Source organism: Orcinus orca, chromosome 10 (assembly GCF_937001465.1).
Source record: "Orcinus orca chromosome 10, mOrcOrc1.1, whole genome shotgun sequence".
Classification (NCBI taxonomy): domain Eukaryota; kingdom Metazoa; phylum Chordata; class Mammalia; order Artiodactyla; family Delphinidae; genus Orcinus; species Orcinus orca.
The window spans coordinates 94,042,236-94,066,309 of NC_064568.1; the positions used below are offsets into that span (position 1 = coordinate 94,042,236).

The following is a 24,074-nucleotide window of genomic DNA, read 5'->3' on the forward strand; positions in this document are numbered from 1 at the left end:
AAAGGTATGCTGGGAATTGGAAAATAAGGGCTGTTGGACTGACTCTCCGATCTGGATTTGGGTCTCAATTCCACAGCTTCCTAACTGTGAGACCCCGTGCAGGTTTCATAACTTCTCTAAGCTTTAGTTTGCTCGCAGAATTGAGGGTGAGAGTACCTGCCTCGTAGGGTAGTTGGAGGGTTGAAGGAGGTGATGGGTGTAAAGCACTCAGCACAGTGCCTGGTGTATTAGGCATCTGCTGAGTGCCATGTGCCGTTTGTAGGCTCTGGGGATACAGCAGTGAACAAGACTGGGCAGCTTCCACCAGGGTGCTGACGTTCTACTGGGAGTCTCTCTGGCCTTTGCAAATTTACAAATCCATTGTCTTTGACAGAAGGGTTTGGATGGATGTTACGTAATTTAGCTTGTCCTGCAAAATAGAATGTAAAACCGTAGCATGAAATGTGGTGAGAACAACAATGTAGTATTCTGTAAGGATAAAAGGGAATGTTGTCCTCCACATCCTGTACCCTTTCTTATTCTGTGCATTTTGTCATAAAAGTGGTCATATGTTTGAAAAGTATTTATTGAATTCTCTTGAACTTCCACTAGAGGGTAGTCTAATCCTATTCCTATACTGAAGTCTAAAATGTCAAGGGCTTTTCTGAGTTATCTCTATTGCTTAGTTTATTTTGTATGACCTACTTAAAAAGACTGTTACCTTTGTCTAGAACAGATGATTCTGTTAATTCTTAGATAACAAAGTGCTGTAAGAGAATGACAGACTTATACTGAGCTTGCATCTTTCTTTTGATCTGACCTGTTTTGCTTTCTCTGTACAGAGTTTGAGAGTGCATCTAGCAGAGAGACTGTCCGTTTTTAGGGTTTCATGAAATACGTTATCTTATTGTCCAGGTTACGTTCTGAGATTAGACCCTTCAAGAGACTCATTAACTCTCTTTCGACACCTTTTAGTATATACTACACAGATCTCATTTGTTCCATGATGGCTTTTAATGCATTTCTTAAAGTTCCTTATTATCATACCATCATTACCTTATTACACAAAGAGTAATGAAAGTATTTGTTGAAGACTCTTGTGGTCCTTTAGTACCCAGCCTCTGTGACCTGTGGGTTTACAGTCAAAGATTTCTTTGTTCCTTGAGGCTAATTATTTTTGCTAGAATATACTCATTTAAGTGTGAAATTACGAACTTTAACGTGCTGTTCCATTCTTCTGTCAGTGGTTACACTACAGATAATATGTATTCGAAACAAATGGCACAAAGGAAAATTCCAAACAGAATGGCTCTTCCTCTGGGATGGTCTCCTCCCAAAGATTTGTGACGTTCTTTCCTGCACAGCTGTCAGGCTCTCCCAAATGGCTTTTCCCAATAAAATTCCACCCATCTTTTCCGCTGATCACTAAATGAGACATATGCTGTTGTTATAGGGAGCAAAATGGTGAGGCTGGAATTTCTTATAAAAAGGTACATTTGAGTCCACGGAGGCCTGCTGGTGTTTTATGTACGTGCATTCTAAGTCTGGTTACCAGATTGACTCATGTCTGCAACTCGTTTCCTAACAGGAGATGAGCAGGGTGTGATGGGGAGATTAAATTTCTGCCCGTTTAAATTCAATATAAAATATTCAGAATACATACCATATATATGCTTATAATTATTATTTAAAGGTTTTTAAAAAGTTTTTAATATAAAAAGGGAAGAAGATTTATGTTCATCAATACAAATCTTCTGTATTTTATTACTGACTTCAAGCCTGTTAAGAGTTAAAATGGAAAAGTTCCATTGCTTCTTCTGCTTTAACTCACTGGTAATGGGGCCTGATTTGATACACTAATAACAAAGTACCATCTTGTTTAATGTTTTCAAAGTTCTCTGCCCATGTTTAACTTAACTTGTTTACAAAATTTAGGGTAACCTTCTAATATTTAAATTAGATGAACATGAATCATAGATTTGCTTTCTTAGTTATTATTTTATGTTTTAGAGTAATAGAATCATTCTGTCTCCAGAAATCCTTTTTAATTGAATTCAGCAGACTAGGTATTAGGGGATACAAAGATGCAAAGATATAGTCTTTACGCTTAAGACATTCACAGATGCCTGAGAGAGGTAAGAGTACACAACTTGTGGTAGAATGTCAGAGTATAAGTCCTGGGCAGGGCTCATAGGTCTGTGGAAGCACAGAAGAGGGGAGAGAGCCCTGAAGGCTGAAAGGAGGGCGGGCTCTGACTTGAACCTGCCAGGGAGATGCAGGGCAGGGAGGCAAGCGGAGACCTCTCAGGAGAGGCAGAGGCAAGGGGGCAGGAACACACAGGACCCTCCTCGGAGTGGTGAGCAGTCCTGAAGGAGAGTGGTAGTGAGGTTGGAAAAGTAGGCTGTGGCCAGGGAATGAGGGTCCCTGGCCACAGCTTTTAAAGGGGAGAACATAAATACAAGTTTGGCAGCAGCCATAAAGTGACCACTGACTCTCCCGAGCATTTTAAATCTCGGTTTGCCGTTCAGCACGGGAACATGACGCTGTTGGCCTACATATCAAAGCCTCACTGTTATCCAGACCCCTCTATGCTAAGGATAACATGTGTGATGCTAAAGGAACCAAGTAGCTTAAAGCTGAATGGATTCCATATTAAATGTAATTATTCTAGTTCTTATCACTTATCAAAGTGAAATAGCCTTTAAATAATCCTATTAGCTATTAGAACGAGCTGAACATTGCTTCTTCAGGGCCAGTGACACCAGCTCCCAGGCTGAGGCTGCTCGTCATTTTTCCATTTAATATAATAACAAAAAATAATCTAAATAGCAACTAACATAATAGCATCATTTTGCCTGTTTCCCGCCACATAAACTCCTTATGTACCATTTATGACATTATTAAAATCTTAGATATAATTTTTCATTGATTAAAACTTAGATTTTGCACACTGTTTCTGGTTAGGCTTTCCATAGTCACATATATTAGCTGTTGTATGTTACCCCTGAAGATAGATTCCAAACCGTCATGAACTGCATTATCAGTCTTTTCCAGACTTGCCATGATCTACAGTGATAGATCAGTATGATAAAAATCATTACCTAAAATGTCTTTGAAGAGGAATGCTAAACTACTTGTCATCACATTTTAACTTGTCAGTAAAATTTTATTTTCCCCCCAAATCCATGTCTTTAAGCCCTAGACTCCACCAAATAGAGGCGGGAGTTTTTAGAAGCATAGATATTTAGTAGAGTTAAAATTTAGGATATTAGAAAATGTGAACGCTTCTGGATTTAACAGATCTCCAGATCAAACAGATCAATTAAAAACGGACAAAATATGTATCTTAATAAACCTAAAACTGCAAGTTGAAATTTAGGGAATTTGCGCCTAATGTAGGCGATACAGAAGCTAGTTTAGAAAGTCACGTGACAGTCGAGTGGCTAAGGGAAGGGATTAGACACACCGTCCTTGCAGCTTAGCTATCCGAATGAAACCAAGGCTGGAAAGCTGCACAGCCAGCTTGCTCCTTCCTCGAGGCCCCTTCCTCCGGACGGCTGTGACTCCCAGGCGCGGGAGTCACATTTCTTGCTGAATCTCACTCTCCCTCATCTCTGTTAGATGCCTCTCCTTTGAGTTGTCACAGCACCTCAAGCCAAGCTCTGTCAGGCAGTGTTGTCACTGAAATATGCCTGCCCTCTACTTGAAGCTCTTTGAGCGCAAGGGCTATGTTTTTCATCTTTGTACCCCGGTGTCTGGCCCATGTGGTGAGTATTCGGTAAATGGCCCTGATGCTGTTTGAGTTCTAAAATCTTTGACCTCTGAAGCTTTTCTGTTGTCTGAGAAAACAACCAGTCCTCACCCCTTAACTATGAAGTCTTGGTTTACTTACGCATCTATCAACTGGAAATCATTTTATGTAAGAGGGACTCAGTTTTGATTCCTGACTGCTCTTCACTAGCTAGGTGACCTTGGGCAGAGCTCTGAAATAATTTCTGCAGGCTTTGGCTTGAATCTTTTAAATGAAGGATTTGACATAGATTATCTCCATGTTCCAATGAAGCTGCAAAGCTCTGTGGCCTAGAGGCAGAGTTGAGCTGTTGAAAGACCAGTGGACAGTGAGAACTGCTTCCTGAGTGTTTGTACATCTGTGCAGTGCCTTGGAGGTTTCTATATATCATGTGCAAGGCAGAACAAATGCTAAAGTAACTAGTAATCTCAGATATTAAATTGTGTCCGGCATAACGTGTCAATTATACTTTGCTATATTCGCATATGAAAATTGACTCTTCGTGTGTGGTATATGAGATCATTAGGATATCATACATTAGATTAATCAGGATACTCTGTTTCCTCATCCTGGTTAATAAAGTATTTTTTTAATTGAAGTATAGTTGATTTACGATGTGTTGATAAAGTATTTAAAGTATTCTGGAAAGTTCTCTCTTAAAAATGTTCGAGATAGAAAAATATACTCAAAAAAGGTAATTTGAAGTATGTTTTAATGTTAGCGCATTTTATTTTGCTTCAAGAAAGTTTAATAAAAATATTAGATAAATGCAGAACAATCTCAACAGTTCAGACTTTTAACTTTTGGACACTTTTTCTTTTCTCCATGATCAAGGATTCTGATTTTTGACGTTTGTTTCTTCTTTTGACCTTCTGTACTTTCAGCTCATTTAGAGGCTAGTTTTGAGGAGGTAGAAAACCACCTGCTGAATCTGGAGGATTTATGTGGACAGTGTGAATTAGAAAGATACAAACATATGCAGTCCCAACACCTGGAAAATTACAAGAAAAATAAGAGGTGAGTTTGAAAAATTGACCATGATATTCATTTTCAGTCTCAAAGTTTTCCACAGTACTTTACATGCTACTCTTTATAAGTTTGGACTGATAAAAGACAAAGGTGTCAGGTAAATCTATTTAATAAGCTTTCCAAAACTTTTTTTTTTTTTTTTGGTACCACTATCTGTTGCTGTTTTATTGGAGATGAGTTCTGGAAAGCTAAGGCTGGGATAGATGGTGGAGGGGAGAAGTGCAATGGGCAGAGCTTCCCAATCAAGTAGAACCCCCGACCTCATTTTCTCCAAGTGGCAGATCCTGCGCTGCTTTTTCCCCTTTTCTTCTCTTTTATTTGGAGCAGGAGGAAAAGGAACCTAAGCTCAGGCTATGGAAAGGGGCGCAGCTTTGTCACATGTTGTCTATGAGACCTTCAGCAAGTTATTGAATCTCTTAGCCTCAACATGTGTAGCTTGTAGTGAAGATAACATTGTACCGGCTTCCTAGAGTTGTTGTGAGGGTTCAGTGAGATGCTCGTTATCAGATGCAGTGTGTGCTCCGTCAGTAGTAGTTATTACGGTAATAATTTTCATTAGACTAACCTGAACTGGAAATGGGTAATAAGATTTGGAACTATGAAATTTTATTTGTCATTCTTTTCTTCACTCTCACCCAGTGACTTAGATTTATTAGATATATAATTAGTACGTTACAATTTATATGTTACAAAATGAAAATCAGCTTCGTGTTTGGAAAACAGCCTCACCTTTAATTTGAGTAAAAGCCAAAGTGTACTGGACAAGTCTTAGCATGTTTCACATAATTGAAATATCATTTTAGAGGTATTTAGAGGAATTGTGTAGTAGAAAGAGCACTGTCATTAGTCGGAAGACCCAAGTCCTGGCTTCTACTAATTCTTTGCTCTTGGGCAAGCTGTTCACTTTCCTTTATACTTTATCCTGTTGTTAAGCTTTTCTTGGCAAGCATTTGAAAGACTTCTTAAAAAATTACATAATTTTAGTAAATTTAGATAGGATAAACAGATTTGTTGATAGCACCTGTTACTCTGAAATAATGTAGGAAAAAATAGTGTGCCATTTGAGGATTACCAGCTTATAATCAGTAGCTTGAAATCTGTAGGTAAAATAATGGTAAATTTTTCATGTTCTGATAGGCCAAATTTTAAAAAATTACAAAATTTATTTCTCAAGGACTGCATGAGATTAATGTAAGATGTCATAATAGGTTTTAAACCTAACAGTTTCGGTGAGAAATACCAAAGGTGGGAAATTTAAATTAACTAGTACTTTGATGGACCTTCCAAGACTTTGAAAAAAATTATATGTGTAGATATTTTGTTAATGGTTACTCATAGCATCTTCATAAAATAAATATTTATTAATAAATGCCAAAGTATTTTGCATCTGATTGTCTAATGAGACATTAGACTTGTGACTTAGCTTGAAATCATATTTTTATCCTGAAATGATAAGTACTGATTTAATTCACAATTGTTAACAGTAATATGATTTGTTTTGGTTATTGTGAAAAGTCCTTGAAAACCTATGCTTGATTTCCTTCTCTGGCACTTCCTACCTGTATGACCTTTTGCAAATGACCTATCTTTGGCTTTCTTATCTGTAAAATAGAGATAATGATATACTTTCCTGCAAGGTTATGGAAGATAAGGGAGAGTTTTGTTAAAAGGGCCAAATAAAAGCTGGTCCATTTAGCTTACAGAATCATTGGTGATTCAAAGTTCTAGTTAACTTGCCTTTCTAAATACAAATAGTGGAAATACTACGCAACATTGCTTAATTCTGTTTATCAATATAAACTGTAATCTTTCCGAAACTCTTTTTCCCAGTTTTGTTGAGATGTAAGTTATATGCAGCACTGTATAAGTTTAAGGTGTATGACATCATGACTTGACTTACATACATTGTAAATTGAGTACCACAGAAAGTTTAGTCAACATCCATCATCTCATTTAGATACAAAAAAAGGGTGGGGGGGATTTCCTTATGATGAGAACTCTTAGGATCTACTCTCTTTTTTTTTTTTTGCGGTATGCGGGCCTCTCACTGTTGCGGCCTCTCCCGTTGCGGAGCACAGGCTCCGGACGCGCAGGCTCCAGCCATGGCTCACGGGCCCAGCCGCTCCACGACACGTGGGATCCTCCCGGACCGGGGCACGAACCCGCGTCCCCTGCATCAGCAGGCGGACTCCCAACCACTGCACCACCAGGGAAGCCCAGGATTTACTCTCTTAACAACTTTCATTTATACCACACAGCAGTGTTAACTGTCATCGTCATGTTGTACATTACATCCCTAGTACTTATTTATCTTCTAACTGGAAGTTTGTGCCTTTTGACCACTTTCATCCAGTTCACCTTCATCCCTTATCAGATTTATGATGGGCAGATATTTTTTCCCATTCCATAGGTTGTCTTTTCATTTTGTTGGTCACTTCTTTCTCTGTGCGGAAGCTTTTTAGTTTGATGTCGTCCCACTTGTTTATTTGTTATTTTGTTGCTTGTGCTTTAGGTGTATCATATCCAAAAAATCATTGCCAAGACCCATAATGAGGAGCTTTTTTCCCCTGTTTTCTTCTAGAAATTTTATTGTTTTGAGTCTTATATTTAAGTCTTTAATCCATTTTGAGCTCATTTTTGTGAGTGGTGTAAGATAGGGGTCTTTACACCTGAATATTCGATTTTCCCAGCACCATTTCTCAAAGAGACTGTTTTTTCTCCATTCAGTATTCTTGGCTCCCTTGTCAAATATTAGTTGACTGTATATGCATCGTCTTCCTGAAATTCTTAACTTATTTTATTCAGGATATAAAAGGATGAACTATCTTCTTCAGAGAAACCTTTTGGAATCAATTTGTTTAGTTAATACACACACACACAACACACACACATATATGGCTGATTAACAATCATTTGTAGTGTAAATAATTTGAGTTGACAACACTGAGAATGAAGTAGTTTTATTCAGTCAAATGTAGATCAAAAAATATCTTTCCAATAATAAATTATGTAGAATATTTACTATTCAGAGATGTCTTACTTACAGTTTAAGCTTCTTACTTTTATTCAATCTAGAGGTTATCAAAACTGGGAATATTATGAAGGCTAGTGTCAATAAATGGAAAAAAATGAAAAAAATGGCATATTATTTAGAAATAATGGAGGTAAATACCGGAAGAAATCTCTAGAAGAGTTGAATGTAGCTTCTTGCGAAAAGCAGGACAGAAAGGTGGGGAGAACTCAGCCGAGGAACTAATCTGCTTCATCATAAATCCTTGTGGGCACTATTTGACTTAAGGAATGTACATGTACTATTTTGATAAACATAAAAATTGAATTTAGAAATTTTTTATTAGCTACAACATTCCCTGAAGTGTTTTACAGGAACAGTGGACTGAGAAGATAGCCACTGGCATTCCATGATCAAATAAGTTCCAGAAACACTTTATCCTGTATTTGCCTCATGGAACTTTGTAGTACATGTCAGTTTATTAAGGGTTCTGAGAATTCCTATAGTAGAGAAATTTGACTCAGCATTTTACAACTTACTTGCTTATAGAACCAATTCATCTCTAATACATATTAAAATTCTGTGACTTGATATTCTATATTACACCATTTGAAAAACTTTCAAAGACCCCAAATTAAACATTTTATTATGTGGTCCACAAGGGAAGAGTTTCTTAAAAATAAGCCTCTTTCCTCTTTAACAAGGGGCCCTACAAACTAATGATTTTTCTTTTCTTACTCTGAAGAAGATAATGTGTAATACAAAGGTTGTGTGTGTGTGTGTGTGTGTGTGTGTGTGTGTGTGTGTATTACAGTGTACCCCCTCTGTAGCTTTCCAGAAAATCTGGATCAGACAACTAGATGGGGATGGGGAGAGTGGGAGAATGAAGGATAATTTCTCACACACCTCCAGTGCTAATCGTGTCTGCGATAGGCTCCGATGCACTTTCTCATTCTGCTCCCATCAGAGACTGGGGAGTGGGCAGGCAGCGATTGTTGGAGCTGGGGAGGAGATTGAGTTACATGAAATTATGTGACTGCTTAGGGGCCAGCATCAAGGCCAGGGTCTTCTTTTTTTTTTTGACTGTTGCACTGGGATAAGTGGAATCCGTCCCAGATGTTGGTATCAGTGCATCTGTAGTTGAGAACGGATATACGATATTTTGTCATATATTTGATAGAAGTTCCCGGCACAGAATAAATTCCTGCCTCCTGTGAAAAGAGGGATGTGACCCATCCCAACAGTAATGTGGCTTACTATGGCAGATTCTCAGTGTGGGCAGAGGGAAACATAGAGCTTTAGAACACTCCTAGGGGTGTATCTACCCTTGAAAAACATTTGAATAGACGGTTTAACCTAAGTATCTCTGCATTGAAAAAGGACATCCTACTTTAGCTGGTTATCTAATGAAAGTGACATATAAGCAACTGTCTAATTGTAGGGAGAAGATACCCATAAATAGCTTTTCTAATAACTCTTCTGCATATAAAGTGATATTGCTATTACTGATAGCTTTTTTTTTTTTTTTTTTTTTTTTTTTTTGCGGTACGCGGGCCTCTCACTGTTGTGGCCTCTCCCGTTGCGGAGCACAGGCTCCGGACGCGCAGGCTCAGCGGCCATGGCTTACGGGCCCAGCCACTCCGCGGCATGTGGGATCTTCCCGGACCGGGGCACGAACCCGTATCCCCTGCATCGGCAGGCGGACTCTCAACCACTGTGCCACCAGGGAAGCCCTACTGATAGCTTTTATGGACAGGAATAGACACCGCCTTGATCAATAGTAAAACATGGTATAGTGCATGAAATATGGCTGTAGGCAGAGACAAGTACTGGTACCAGTAGTTAGGTTGTCATATGGTTCAGAAGATGAGTTAGCCATACAAGTGTAACTCCTAGATGCCTTGCATAGGTTTTCATAACCAATAGGAAATACATTTTTCATCAAGTAGGAAGCGTTAATATTGAATATATGAGCCAAAATAAAGAACCTAAGACCATTTACATCGTCTAGCTAGCAGTTAGAGAAGTGGACTTGAGATTCGGGAGTCAGCTAGCATTTGTAGTCATGGGTGTGGGGAGAAATAGATGATAAGTGTGTACATGATTTTATTTATTTTTAACTTATTTGTTTGGTTGTTTGGCTGTGCTGGGTCTTAGTTGCGGCACATGGGATCTAGTTCCCTGACCAGGGAGCGAACCTGGGCCCCCCCTGCATTGGGAGTGTGGAGTCCTAGCCGCTGGACTGCCAGGGAAGTCCCTGTACATGATTTTAAAAAAGGATAATTTCAGACAATTATACTGAAGAAAATAGAACAGAATAACGTTATAGAGGTGGGGAGGGTTGCTTCGCTGGGGTGAGCAGGGAAGGCCCTTCGTGGAGGACACGTGAGAGCTGAGACCTGAATAAGGAGGCAGCCACACGGGGATGGGGGATGACACCCTTCCAAGCAGAGGAGCAACAGATACGTTTAGAAGAATGAAGAAGTAGAGCTAAAAAGAAGGTCAGCCTTCTAAATTTGTCATCTTTTCAGTACCAGCATAATATTCCTTAGAATTATTATTGAGATTCTTCCATAATAATATAGTTAAAGTTATATGTGAGTGATTTAATTAAAATATTTCTTACTTCCAGACTTTTGGATCCTTTGTTTTCCCGTTCAGTATGCAGCATACCATCAGAATTTCTCTGAAAATAGCTACATCTTGAAGAACAGTGTAATTTTAGTATTTCAACTTAATTATAAATGACTCATAATTTTAACACAGTCTTGCTTTGGACTTGAAATCTGCTTTGGGGCATACTAAACTCTAGAAGCATTTTTCACTGATTCATTTAGACTTTGAAACTTAATTGTCATCTCTTAGAAACTCTCTCCTGTGAGTGGGGGCACTGCTTCTGTTGATAAGATTCAGTGCCCAGGCATATTTTGAGAGAGTCATTATTCCTTTTGCTTTATGTATTGCAGCTAATGCTAAGGAACTATGCTCTTCTTTGTGTTTTATTTTTATGTTAATGTGGACTGGAGACAGTTTAGAAAATCTTTAAAGCAAAGCATAACAGATTTATTTGAGATGTTATCTTTAGTAGTATTTGACCAGCTTATGTTCTAGAGAATAACCCACCAAACTCCTGAGCTTCAAGAACTGACTGTCCACTAGACAGGCTGTGGGCCACGGGTCTGAGCTGTTCTTCCATGTCAGAGTGTTGAGGATGGTGTGCCTGGGAGACTTGCCACAGGCCTGGCTTTGCTGAGAATAGAACAGAAGAAACCAGTGGCATTCTCCAAGGTGAACAACAGAGAAGGAGGTCCAACAGAGATAGGCAGAAAGGCAATAACTAACTCCCGAGGTTCTGCATGGAGATCCATTTGGGTGCTGAATGGAAAGTAGATCAGGAGAGCTTTCCTTCGGGCAGTGCTTTTACAGAAAGGATCCTCCCAAGCTGGAATAACAGGGACCAGACTTACTCTCCCACCTGATGCAGCCAAAAAACAGACAAAATAAAGGAAATAACACTTTGGAAGACATTGGGCAAAGAAGAGAAGTGATCTCCTTGATCGATAGGAAACAGGTGGAACGAGCCCTGCGGTTTCCCCAGCATCCTGCCTTGAGCGTTTCCAGGCTAAGTGCAGGGAGGGGCCCAGGTAGAGCCTGGCAGACTCTCTGAACTGAAGAACAGCTGAGCGCCTGGGGACCCAAGGCAGCCAGAGTTCACAGGACACAGTACCAGGGAGAGAGGATACCGAAAATCTGCAGAAAGCTCCCCTGAATATTCAGCAGAGGACCGGTAATTCATGTGAGGAAACCACCTGAGGCAGGAGGAGATATCATCAAAAAGGGTCAGTTAGCAGTGCCCGGCACTCACATCCTCGCACTGTGCCTGAGCCCAGCGGCCAGACTGAAAAAGCTTAGAGTTCCTGGGGTACCAGGCAGAGCACTCAGGAGCGTATCCTTCAGCAGGGGTACAGTTAGCCCTTGACCGAGCCCTGTTCCAGACCTGCTTAACTAAGCATAAAAGCAAACATCAGAAAGATCAAACTGTTTCCAAATAAATGAACTGTATCCCAGACAAAGCTGAGGAATATTTGTAGAAATACAAAAATAGCTAATAGCCAACGAGGTAGATCATTCTGACAGGTTGCTTGTGAATGGACAAGATGCATGGCACACTGAAGTTAAAATATTGTTCTAGAGAAAGATCGTATACAGGTTGTGTCATATTGAGACGTTCATGGAGACCAAATCCATGATGCACTTTAAATATTTAACCTGTATTTTTCTTCTTAGTCTTTAGGTAACTAAGCCCATTGACAAATCAGTCCTCATGTACCTGACCTCTTGAAACTGTCCTTTTTTAACTTCTATAACACTCATATCCTAAATTTTCTTCTCTACTGTAGGTTAGTGTCTAGTTGCCATTGTAGATGCTTTAGTTCTGTTATTCTCTTGGGTTCTGTTCTTGGTTGTTGCCACCTCCCATTCTATGTATTAAAAAGATCTTGTTCTATAACACATGCCCCTCCACAGTACCTGTGTAAGGAGCAAATGACAGCAGGGACTTCTAAGATACAGTTTTGTGAAAATTACCTCAAGCAGGTAGGCCAGCTCTCCCCCAGCGCCACCTCATCCACTTTCTACCCTCTTAACCACAAACTCACCAAGTGCATAAGGGTACACATTTTCATGACTGTAGAATGCTAAGAAACAAAAGATTGGGTAATAGTGAATAGTAGCCGGTCTTTTGTGAAAGAGGTCTTGTAAGATCTTTCCTATGAACTTTCCTATCCATCAGCCATAACAAAGGGACACTCTTCTACTGTGTTCAATACAGAAAGTATTGCTGATCATACTTTTAAAACAATTTCCCCTAAACATTTTCAAATATGAAGAAAAATGTGAGAGTTGATTTTGCACTTCACATTTTGAATGTGGTATTTTGCCATAGAGAATCATTGTGTAAGGTTTTTATCATGGATTTGTCCTGGGGAAGCAGTTTAGTGTTTAGAGAAAGTGTGCTTCCATCTGTGAGATGATTGTGTTTATGGAGACATTTATCCAGTGGTTCCAATCTATTAAGTTTGCATCTGTGGGTCTGATTTAGTTGATTTCTATACGTATACAGATTTAATATACTTCTTGCAACACTCCATAGATTTATTTATTAATGTGATGCTTTTTTTTTTTTTCTGCCCTCATAACTCAACCCCTGTAGAGAAAATGATTAAATAGCAGTTTCGCCCTTTGGAAATATTAGATTTTTGAGTCTGGTGTTATTTGGTGAATGTTTTAGTTTCAGGGTTGGTTATGCTAAATTTTGTGACGGCCTTTGCTGAATTGAGTAAAATTTAAAATATGGTAAAATCTAAAGGAAGGCATTTCAATTCTTTCTACTTATTGGATCTTCTGAAAATATTATTAAACTTTGAAAAAGAAGAGACTCAGATTTTTGAAACTGCAAGAGGCAAACACGTTGTTATCAGATGAGAGACTATGTGGTCAAACTTTTTTATAAAGAATAAAACCCTCCCTAGTCCTAGCAAAGGCTTCTTTGAAGAAGCAGCTATTCTTAGTCATCCTGCAGCCACCATACTTGATAATCATGACTTGCTGCAGAGTGTCTGTTGTGTCTGACTCTTTGCACATGTGTGATCAGGGCGGATGCGACATGATCTCTGCACTTAGGATCTCTGCAGTGTAATTGTAGAGATGATACCTGCATGGAGATCACTGCATTACAAGGCAGTGCACCAGGTGTTATAAAACTGATGGACCTGAGTGCTATAGGAGCTGAGGTAAGGGGAGATGGCCATTTGAGTGTGAAGGATATCTTCATGGAAAAGGTGAACTTGGATAAGAGTTTGGAGAGTAGCCAGAACTTAGAACTCCTGGTCACCTATGCTTTTTCATTTAGTTAGCTGCGAGTATGACATAATAATGATCAAGAGTGAAGCATCTGCCATGTTTTCAATCAGTGTTACCTGTCGTCATCAGTTATACTTTCCCTCAAAACTCAGTTCAATCCTGGCTCCTCCAGGAAGCCTTTCCCGGCAACCCACAGTGTGTGAGTTGCTCCCTCCTCTGTATTCCTAGAAAATCCTCAGCATGGCTGGCATTATCAGAGCACTAATCTATGACATCAGTTTCTAACTGTTGCTTTACTTCTGTCTCTTCTCACTAAAGTTGCTTGAGGTTATGGAACGTGTATAACCCAACCTGAGCATTATTCCTACTGCTATTCCTAACATTATTCCTAGTGTCTAAGGCTCAGTACATTTTTTGTTGAATGAATGATCAAAGATTACATTCAGTATGAGAAAATGAATATTTATCCAAGGCACGATATTTATCATCATGACGGTAGTGACGATGGGGAGAAATGGATGGATTCAGGATATGTTTTGAGATAGAATTAATAGGATATATTGATGGATTAGATGTGGCGAAGGAGGGAGATGGATAAACCAAAGCTTGAGGAACTTGGTAATGGCATGAGTTGAGATGAGAGAGACGGAAGGAAGAACAGGCTCTTTTTTTTTTTAATTTATTTACTTTATTTTTGGCTGCCATTGGGTCTTCGTTGCTGCGCACGGGCTTTCCCTAGTTGTGGCGAGCGGGGTCTACCCTTCATTGCGGTGTGCGGGCTTCTCATTGCGGTGGCTTCTCTTGTTGCGGAGCAGGGGCTCTAGGCGCACGGGCTTCAGTAGTTGTGGCGCGCTGGCTCAGTAGTTGTGGCTCGCAGACTCTAGAGCACAGGCTCAGTAGTTGTGGCGCATGGGCTTAGTTGCTCCGCGGCATGTGGGATCTTTCCAGACCAGGGCTCAAACCTGTGTCCCCTGCATTGGCAGATGGATTCTTAACCACTGTGCCACCAGAGAAGCCCGAACAGGCTCTTTTACAGGTATTGTTGGGAAGCCTGCTCCACTTTGAGCAGAGCTCTCAAATAGGCAGTTGCATTTGCGTCTGGAGCTCAAAGAAGAGATCAAGACAGGAAGTATAAATCAGGAAGTCAGTATGTGGATGGTATTTAAGGCTGCATAGCTGAATGAATTGCCTTGTGAGAGAATATAAGTTACACAGAGGGCCCAGGACCAGGCTGGCAGAGCTCCAGCATCTAGTGGTCTGGAAGGGGTAGAGAAGTAGCAGAAGGAGCTGAGGGAGAAGGAGAAAAACTAGAGAAAACTTTCTCAAGGAATCAAATTCTGCTGAGGGATTTGGATGAAAACTGAGAGTGAGCATTGCCTTCGGCAGCTTGGTGATTGCTGGTGACCCTCACTTTGCAGTGGTGGGGTGTGGAAGCCAAGCTGGAGTAGGTTCAGGACTGAACGGGCAGTGGGGTTTCCAGAGGATTTCCTGGAGGCTTGGCCCTTTTGTGTCAGGATGATCTATGGACTTCAGTCCTTTGATATATGCTCTTCCCTTTCATTTAACAGGGGAAAACACTGCTCCTATTCTGGATGATTTTTAATTAAAGATTTAAAAAATCTGTTGTTTAATATTTATCAGTGGAGGGAAAATTGTTAAGTGCTTTTATAAACTGATTCTTACATATACTAGATGGTTCCTAGCTGGCATTAAAATGCTGTATGTCTTCTTATAAGTATTTCAGTGTTTTAATAGTTTAAATTTTGGTAGAACTTTTTTGAGCCATTAATAGGGTAATAGCAGAAAAACTGAAAATAGTAGCTTTAGGCTAATTGTACTGGTAATTTCACTGAAGTATAATTGACATGTGAGCATCTAGAAATACCACTCTGGGCATTTGAAGTACTTAAAACTTTATAATCTAAGAGCAGTTTCCATTGGGAATAGATTAATAAATTTATATCTTTTTTTTTCCTACAGGAAGGAACTTGAAACCTTCAAAGGTAATTTTGTGTTTAATTCTCACTTTAAAGTAGATGAGAGTTAATTGATGTCAGATGTTCTCTCTTGTTGATGATGAAAGAATGCATTCCTTTTTCTTTAAATCAGACAATTTACATCAGAAAATAAGTTTGCTTAATACTGTTTTCATAAATTTAATCACAGGTGGTTTTGATATTCTTTTTTAGCTGTAACACATGTACCAAGTGAGAGTTTCTGCTAATGACATTATAAGTAGTATGTTAGGAGACACAGCGCTAACTTTGAGGTTGTTGAGAATCATAGTGTTTTGGGTTTTTTTTTTTTTAACATTTATTTATTTATTATTTGGCTGTGCGGGGTCAGGTCTTAGTTGTGGCACACAGGATCTTTGGTTGCAGTATGTGGACTCTTAGTTGTGGCATGTGGGATCTAGTTCCCTGACCAGGGATTGAACCCGGGCCCCCTGCATTGGGAGCACGGAGTCTTAGCCACGGTACCACCAGGGAAGTCCCAGAGAATCATAATTTTAAAAGATTCTGGTTTCTGTTGTGCTGAGCCTGGGCCACACGTAGAGGCTGTGGTGATAAAGGCAGAGAGGTGGCCCTGCAGTTGACCCAGAGTCACATGAACCTCCTGCGAGGTTTTCAGTGCTGGGTCATGCTCTGCCACCATCTTGTAACTTTGGATACATCTCTTTATCTTTTTCAGCCTTAGTTTCTCAATCTGTAAAATTACAAGCTTTGATGAACTATATTCTGAGATACTAAAAGTGCCCAGCATTGCTTTTTAATTTTAGGGAACTGTTGCAGGTGGGCACTGAAGAATAATTCTTGGTCACGTTGACCCTTACTGGTTATGGGGAAACCACAAACTTTCCAACAGCCGAAAGCCCTTCCAGTTTGCCACTTTTCAATTACTCATTAGCAATTGAGTAGTGAAATTTCTTTTCTCAGAGAATTTCAGTAACCAAGAAGACTTTGAATTATTGCTTATTATGTTTCATATATAAGCTAGTATTGACTTTTAGAGTTACTGGTTAAAGATTTTCCATATATTATTTACAGCTGAATTGTTCACGTGTATGATTTATTTGGATGTGTTAGAGAAAATAACCCGCAAGGTAAAAGGTATAAAGGCTTATTCCTACTATGACTATAATCAGACAGACTTGTTTTGGCTGAGTTTCTATTTGACTGACTAGTTATAGTAAATGATTAAGTTCATGGCCAGTTTGTTGAGGGCCATGTTCAATGATCATGTGATGTATTATCATGGCTACATCATTATTCTTAATCAATTTGTGAACCACAACTCATGTACATTATTTTTCCTCACTGGTTTAAAATAAGATTTGAAACCCTCATGAAATATTATTCTCCCTCTCCTTCTTTTCTTTTAGTCTGCTAACATCTTCTTATGTTAGAAGAAAAAAAGCAACTTAATATTAAAAGACAGGCAGGAACACAGATTATGCAAAATGTCAACTTTGCTTGCATCTCAGTACTGAGGCTTTTTTTTTTTTTTTTTGTATGACAGTATTCACAGAAAAAAAGGAGACCAGCAGTTTGCAAAAGGTTAGATAGTGTTACATATTACCTGATAGAATAATTCAATTTATGCTGAAATATCTTGTTTACACACACATCCCTAATTATGCACAATATTTAACAGCACATCCAACCCACCCACAGGCCAATTAAAGCTCTCAAATTTGAACAGACCCTAAACTGATTATTGTATCATATCTAGTGTTTTAAAGAACTAATAGTCATTGAAAATTTTTCCTCTTGAGTGTTATTTTTTGAATTTATTTTTTTATACAGCAGGTTCTTATTAGTCATCCATTTTATACACATCAGTGTATACATGTCAATCCCAATTGCCCAATTCATCACACCACCACCCCCACCCCCCTGCTGCTTTCCCCCCTTGGTGTCCATACGTTTGCTCTCTACATCTGTGTCTCAGTTTCTACCCTGCAAACCGGTTCATCTGTACCATTTTTATACGTTCCACATATATGCGTTAATATGCGATACTTGTTTCTCTCTGTCCGACGTACTTCACTCTGTATGGCAGTCTCTGGGTCCACCCACGTCTCTACAAATGACCCAGTTTTGTTCCTTTTTATGGCTGAGTAATATTCCGTTGTATATATGTACCACATCTTCTTTATCCATTCGTCTGTCGATGGACATTTAGGTTGCTTCCATGACCTGGCAATTGTAAATATTCCTGCAATGAACGTTGGGGTGCATGTGTCTTTTTGAATTATGGTTTTCTCTGGGTATATGCCCAGTAGTGCGATTGCTGGGTCATATGGTAGTTCTACTTTTAGTTTTTTAAGGAACCTCCATACTGTTCTCCATAGTGGCTGTATCAATTTACATTCCCACCAACAGTGCAAGAGGGTTCCCTTTTCTCCACACCCTCTCCAGCATTTGTTGTTTGTAGATTTTCTGATGATGCCCATTCTAACTGGTGTGAGGTGATACCTCACTGTGGTTTTGATTTGCATTTCTGTAATTATGAGTGATGTTGAGCAACTTTTCATGTGCCTCTTGGCCATCTGTATGTCTTCTTTGGAGAAATGTCTATTTAGGTCTTTTGCCCATTTTTGGATTGGGTTGTTTGTTTTTTTAATATTGAGCTGCATGAGTTGTTTATATATTTTGGAGATTAATCCTTTGTTGATTCGTTTGCAAATATTTTCTCCCATTCTGAGGGCTGTCTTTTTGTCTTGTTTATGGTTTCCTTTGCTGTGCAAAAGCTTTTAAGTTTCATTAGATCCCATCTGTTTATTTTTGTTTCTTTTCCTTTACTCTAGGAAGTGGGTCAAAAAAGATCTTGCTGTGATTTATGTCAAAGAGTGTTCTTCCTATGTTTTCCTCTAAGAGTTTTATAGTGTCCGGTATTATATTTAGGTCTCTAATCCATTTTGAGTTTATTTTTATGTATGGTATTAGGCAGTGTTCTAATTTCATTCTTTTACATGTAGCTGTCCAGTTTTCCCAGCATCACTTATTGAGGAGACTGTCTTTTCTCCATTATATATCCTTGCCTCCTTTGTCATAGATTAGTTGACCGTAGGTGTGTGGGTTTATCTCTGGGCTTTCTGTCTTGTTCCATTAATCTATATTTCTGTTTTTGTGCCCATACTATATTGCCTTGATTACTGTAAGTTTGTAGTATAGTCTGAAGTCAGGGCGTCTGATTCCTCCAGCTCCGTTTTTTTCCCTCAAGACTGCTTTGGCTATTCGGGGTCTTTTATGTCTCTCTACAAATTTTAAGATTTTTTTGTTCTAGTTCCGTTAAAAATGCCATAGGGGTTTCCCTGCTGGCGCAGTGGTTAAGAATCCACCTGCCAGTGCAGGGGACACGGGTTCGAGCCCTGGTCCGGGAAGATGCCACGTGCCGCGGAGCAACTAAACCTGTGCGCCACGACTACTGAGCCTGTGCTCTAGAGCCCACGAGCCACAACTACTAAAGCCCGCACGCCTAGAGCCCATGCTCTGCAACAAGAGAAGCCACCGCAGTGAGAAGCCTGCGCACCGCAACCAGAGGAAGCCTGTGTACCGCAACGAAGACCCAGTGCAGCCAAAATAAATAAATTAATTAATTTTTTAAAATGCCATTGGTAGTTTGATAGGGATTGCATTGAATCTGTAGATTGCTTTGGGTAGTATAGTCATGTTCCAAATATTGATTCTTCCAATACAAGAACATGGTATATCTCTCCACCTGTTGGTATCATCTTTAATTTCTTTCATCATTGTCTTATAGTTTTCTGCATACAGGTCTTTTATTCTTTTTATTCTTTGCATATAGGTATTTTATTCTTTTTGTTGCAGTGGTAAATGGGACTGTTTCCTTAATTTCTCTTTCAGGTGTTTCTTCATTAGTGTATAGAAATGCAAGAGATTTCTGTGCATTAATTTTGTATCCTGCAACTTCACCAAATTCATTGATTACCTCTAGTAGTTTTCTGGTGGCATCTTTAGGATTCTCTATGTATAGTATCATGTCATCTGCAAACAGTGTCAGTTTTACTTCTTTTCCAATTTGTATTCCTTTTATTTCTTTTTCTTCTCTGATTGCCATGGCTAGGACTTCCAAAACTATGTTGCATAATAGTAGTGAGAGTGGACATCCTTATCTTGTTCCTAATCTTAGAGGAAATGCTTTCACTTTCTCACCATTGACAATGATGTTTGCTGTGGGTTTGTCATATATGGCCTTTATTATGTTGAGGTAGGTTCCCTCTGCCCACTTTCTGGAGACTTTTTATCATAAATGGGTGTTGAATTTGGTCGAAAGCTTTTTCTGCATCTATTGAGATGATCATATTGTTTCTCTTCTTGAATTTGTTAATATTGGTGTATCACATTGATTGATTTGTGTATATTGAAGAATTCTTGCATCCCTGGGATAAATCCCACTTGATCATGGTGTATGATCCTTTTAATGTGTTGTTGGATTCTGCTTGCTAGTATTTTGTTGAGAATTTTTGCATCTATATTCATCAGTGATATTGGTCTGTAATTTTCTTTTTTTGTAGTATCTTTGTCTGGTTTTAGCATCAGGGTGATGGTGGCCTCATAGAATGAGTTTGGGAGTGTTCCTTCCTCTGCAATTTTTTGGAAGCATTTGAGAAAGATGGGTGTTAGCTCTTCTCTAAATGTTTGATAGAATTCTCCTGTGAAGCCATCTGGTCCTGGACTGTTGTTTGTTGGAAGATATATATATATATATATATATATATATATATATTTTTTTTTTTTTTTTTTTTTTGTGGTACGCAGGCCTCTCACTGTTGTGGCCTCTCCCATTGCGGAGCACAGGCTCCAGATGCGCAGGCTCAGCAGCCATGGCTCACGGGTCCAGGTGCTCCGCAGCATGTGGGATCTTCCTGGACCGGGGCACGAACCCACGTCCCCTGCATCGGCAGGCGGACTCTCACCCACTGCGCCACCAGGGAAGCCCTGTTGGAAGATTTTTAATCACACTTTCAATTTCATTACTTGTGATTGGTCTGTTCATATTTTCTGTTTCTTCCTGGTTCATTCTTGGAAGGTTATACCTTTCTAAGAATTTGTCCATTTCTTCCAGGCTGTCCATTTTATTGGCATAGCGTTGCTTGTATTAGTCTCTTAGGATGCTTCGTGTTTCTGTGGTGTCTGTTATAACTTCTCCTTTTTCATTTCTAATTTTATTGATTTGAGGAGTTTATTGATTTTATCTTCTCAAAGAACCAGCTTTTAGTTTTATTGATCTTTGCTATTGTTCTGTTTCTATTTCATTTATTTCTGCTCTGATCTTGATGATTTCTTGCCTTCTGCTAACTGTGGGTTTTGTTTGTTCTTCTTTCTCTAGCCCCTTTAGGTGTAAGGTTAGATTGTTTATTTGAGATTTTTCTTGTTTCTTGAGGTAGGCTTGTATAGCAATAAACTTCCCTCTTAGAATGGCTTTTGCTGCCTCCTATAGGTTTTGGATCATCATGTTTTCATTGTCATTTGTCTCTAGGTATTTTTTGATTTCCTCTTTGATTTCTTCAGTGATCTCTTGGTTATTTAGTAATGTATTGTTTAGCCTTCATGTTTTTGTGTTTTTTATCTTTTTTTTCCATGTCATTGATTTCTAATCTCATAGTGTTGTGGTCAGAAAAGATGCTTGGTATGATTTCAATTTTCTTAAATTTACTAAGACTTGATTTGTGACCCAAGATGTGATCTATCCTGGAGAATGTTCCATGTGCACTTGAGAAGAAAATGTAATCTGTTTTTGGATGCAATGTCCTATAAATATCAATTAAATCTGTCTGGTCTATTGTGTCATTTAAAGCTTGTGTTTCCTTATTAATTTTCTCTCTGTATGATCTGTCCATTAGTGTAAGTGAGGTGTTAAAGTCCCCCACTGTTATTGTTTTATTGTTGCTTTCCTGTTTTATAGCTGTTAGCAGTTGCCTTATGTATTGAGGTGCTCCTATGTTGGGTGCATATATATTTATAATTGTTTTATCTTCTTCTTGGATTGATCCCTTGATCATTATGTAGTGTCCTTCCTTGTCTCTTGTAACATTCTTTACTTTAAAGTCTGTGTTATCTGATATGAGTATTGCTACTCCAGCTTTCTTTTGATTTCCATTTGCATGGAATATCTTTTTCCATCCCCTCACTTTCAGTCTGTATGTGTCCCTAGGTCTGCAGTCGGACTCTTGTAGACAGCATATTATATGGCTCTTGTGTATGTATTCATTCAGCAAGCCTGTGTCTTTTGGTTGGAGCATTTAATCCATTCACGTTTAAGGTAATTATCGATATGTATGTTCCTATTACCATTTTCTTAATTGTTTTGGGTTTGTTTTTGTAGGTCCTTTTCTTCTAAGGAACTTAGAGAAGTTCCTTTAGCATTTGTTGCAGAGCTGGTTTGGTGGTGCTGAATTCTCTTAGCTTTTGCTTGTCTGTAAAGCTTTTGATTTCTCCATCAAATATGAATGAGATCCTTGCCAGGTAGAGTAATCTTGGTTGTAGATTCTTCCCTTTCCTCACTTTAAGTATATCATGCCACCCCCTCTGGCTTGTAGTTTCTGCTGAGAAATCAGCTGTTAACCTTATGGGAGTTCCCTTGTATGTTATTTGTCGTTCTTCCCTTGCTGCTTTCAATAATTTTTCTTTGTCTTTAATTTTTGCCAATTTGATTACTATGTGTCTCGGCGTGTTTCTCCTTGTGTTTATCCTGTATGGGACTCTCTGCACTTCCTGGACTTGGGTGGCTGCTTCCTTTCCCATGTTAGGGAAGTTTTCGACTATAGTCTCTTCAAATATTTTCTCTGGTCCTTTCACTCTCTCTTCTCCTTCTGGGACCCCTATAATGCGAATGTTGTTGCATTTAATGTTGTCCCAGAGGTTTCTTAGGCTGTCTTCATTTCTTTTCATTCTTTTTTCTTTATTCTGTTCCGCAGCAGTGAATTCCACCATTCTGTCTTCCAGGTCACTTATCCGTTCTTCTGCCTCAGTTATTCTGCTGTTGATTCCTTCTAGTGTATTTTTCATTTCAGTTATTGTATTGTTCATCTCTGTTTGTTCTTTAATTCTTCTAGGTCTTTGTTAAACATTTCTTGCATCTTCTCAATCTTTGCCTCCATTCTTTTTCTGAGGTCCTGAATCATCTTCACTATCATTATTCTGAATTATTTTTCTGGAAGGTTGCCTATCTCTACTTCATTTAGTTGTTTTTCTGGGGTTTTATCTTGTTCCTTCATCTGGTACATAGCCCTCTCCTTTTCATCTTGCCTATCTTTCTGTGAATGTGGTTTTTGTTCCACAGGCTGCAGGATTGTAGTTCTTCTTGCTTCTGCTGTCTGCCCTCTGGTGGATGAGGCTATCTAAGAGGCTTAAGCAAGTTTCCTGATCGGAGGGACTGGTGGTGGGTAGAGCTAGGTGTTGCTCTGGTGGGCAGAGCTTAGTAAATCTTTAATCTGCTTGTCTGCTGATGGGTGGGGCTGGGTTCCCTTTCTGTTGGTTGTTTGGCCTAAGGCGACCCAACACTGGAGCCTACCCGGGTTCTTTGGTGAGGCTAATGGCAGACTCAGGGAGGGCTCACGCCAAGGAGTACCTCCCAGAACTTCTGCTGCCAGTGTCCTTGTCCTCACTGTGAGACACAGCCACCCCCTGCCTCTGCAGGAGACCCTCCAACACTAGCAGGTAGGTCTGGTTCAGTCTCCTATGGGGTCACTGCTCCTTTCCCTGGGTTCCGATGCACATGCTACTTTGTGTGTGCCCTCCAAGAGTGAAGTCTCTGTTTCCCCCAGTCCTGTTGAAGTCCTGCAGTCAAATCCCGCTAGCCTTCAAAGTCTGATTCTCTAGGAATTCCTCCTCCCGTTGTCGGACCCGCGGGTTGGGAAGCCTGACATGGGGCTCAGGACCTTTACTCCAGTGGGTGTACTTCTGTGGTATAAGTGTTCTCCAGTTTGTGAGTCACCCACCAAGCAGTTATGGGATTTGATTTTCTTGTGATTGTGCCGCTCCTACCATCTCATTGTGGCTTCTCCTTTGTCTTTGGATGTGGGGTATCTTTTTTGGTGAGTTCCAATGTCTTCCTGTCGATGATTGTTCAGCAGTTAGTTGTGATTCTGGTGTTCTCGCAAGCGGGAGTGAGAGCACATCCTTCTACTCCGCCATCTTGAACCAAGCTCTGCCTTTTGAGTGTTTTGCTAATATTTCAAAAGCGTGAATAGCATCTAATAAGAAAAGGAGAAATATAACTGCTCTTCCAAGACATTAGTGGAGGAAAAAAATTCATTCAAACATATTATAACAATTGCTTATTTTTTGAACGTTGCTTTTGCCTTTCTTTTTCCTTTATATGTTGCAGGAAAACAAAAGGTTTTACTTCCTCCAATTGTTTTATTCTACTTGTAGT

General features: G+C 39.4%; 1 protein-coding gene across 1 annotated transcript in view; it reads left to right on the forward strand.

The window, feature by feature from the left end:
- DTNBP1 (dystrobrevin binding protein 1) overlaps positions 1-24,074 on the forward strand; it is a 115,955-nt gene that overhangs the window by 34,148 nt on the left and 57,733 nt on the right. The window contains exons 6-7 of the mRNA XM_004273546.4: positions 4,654-4,786; positions 15,651-15,673. Of these exons, the coding sequence (XP_004273594.1) occupies positions 4,654-4,786; positions 15,651-15,673 (156 nt within the window). The remainder of the gene's footprint in view (positions 1-4,653; positions 4,787-15,650; positions 15,674-24,074) is intronic.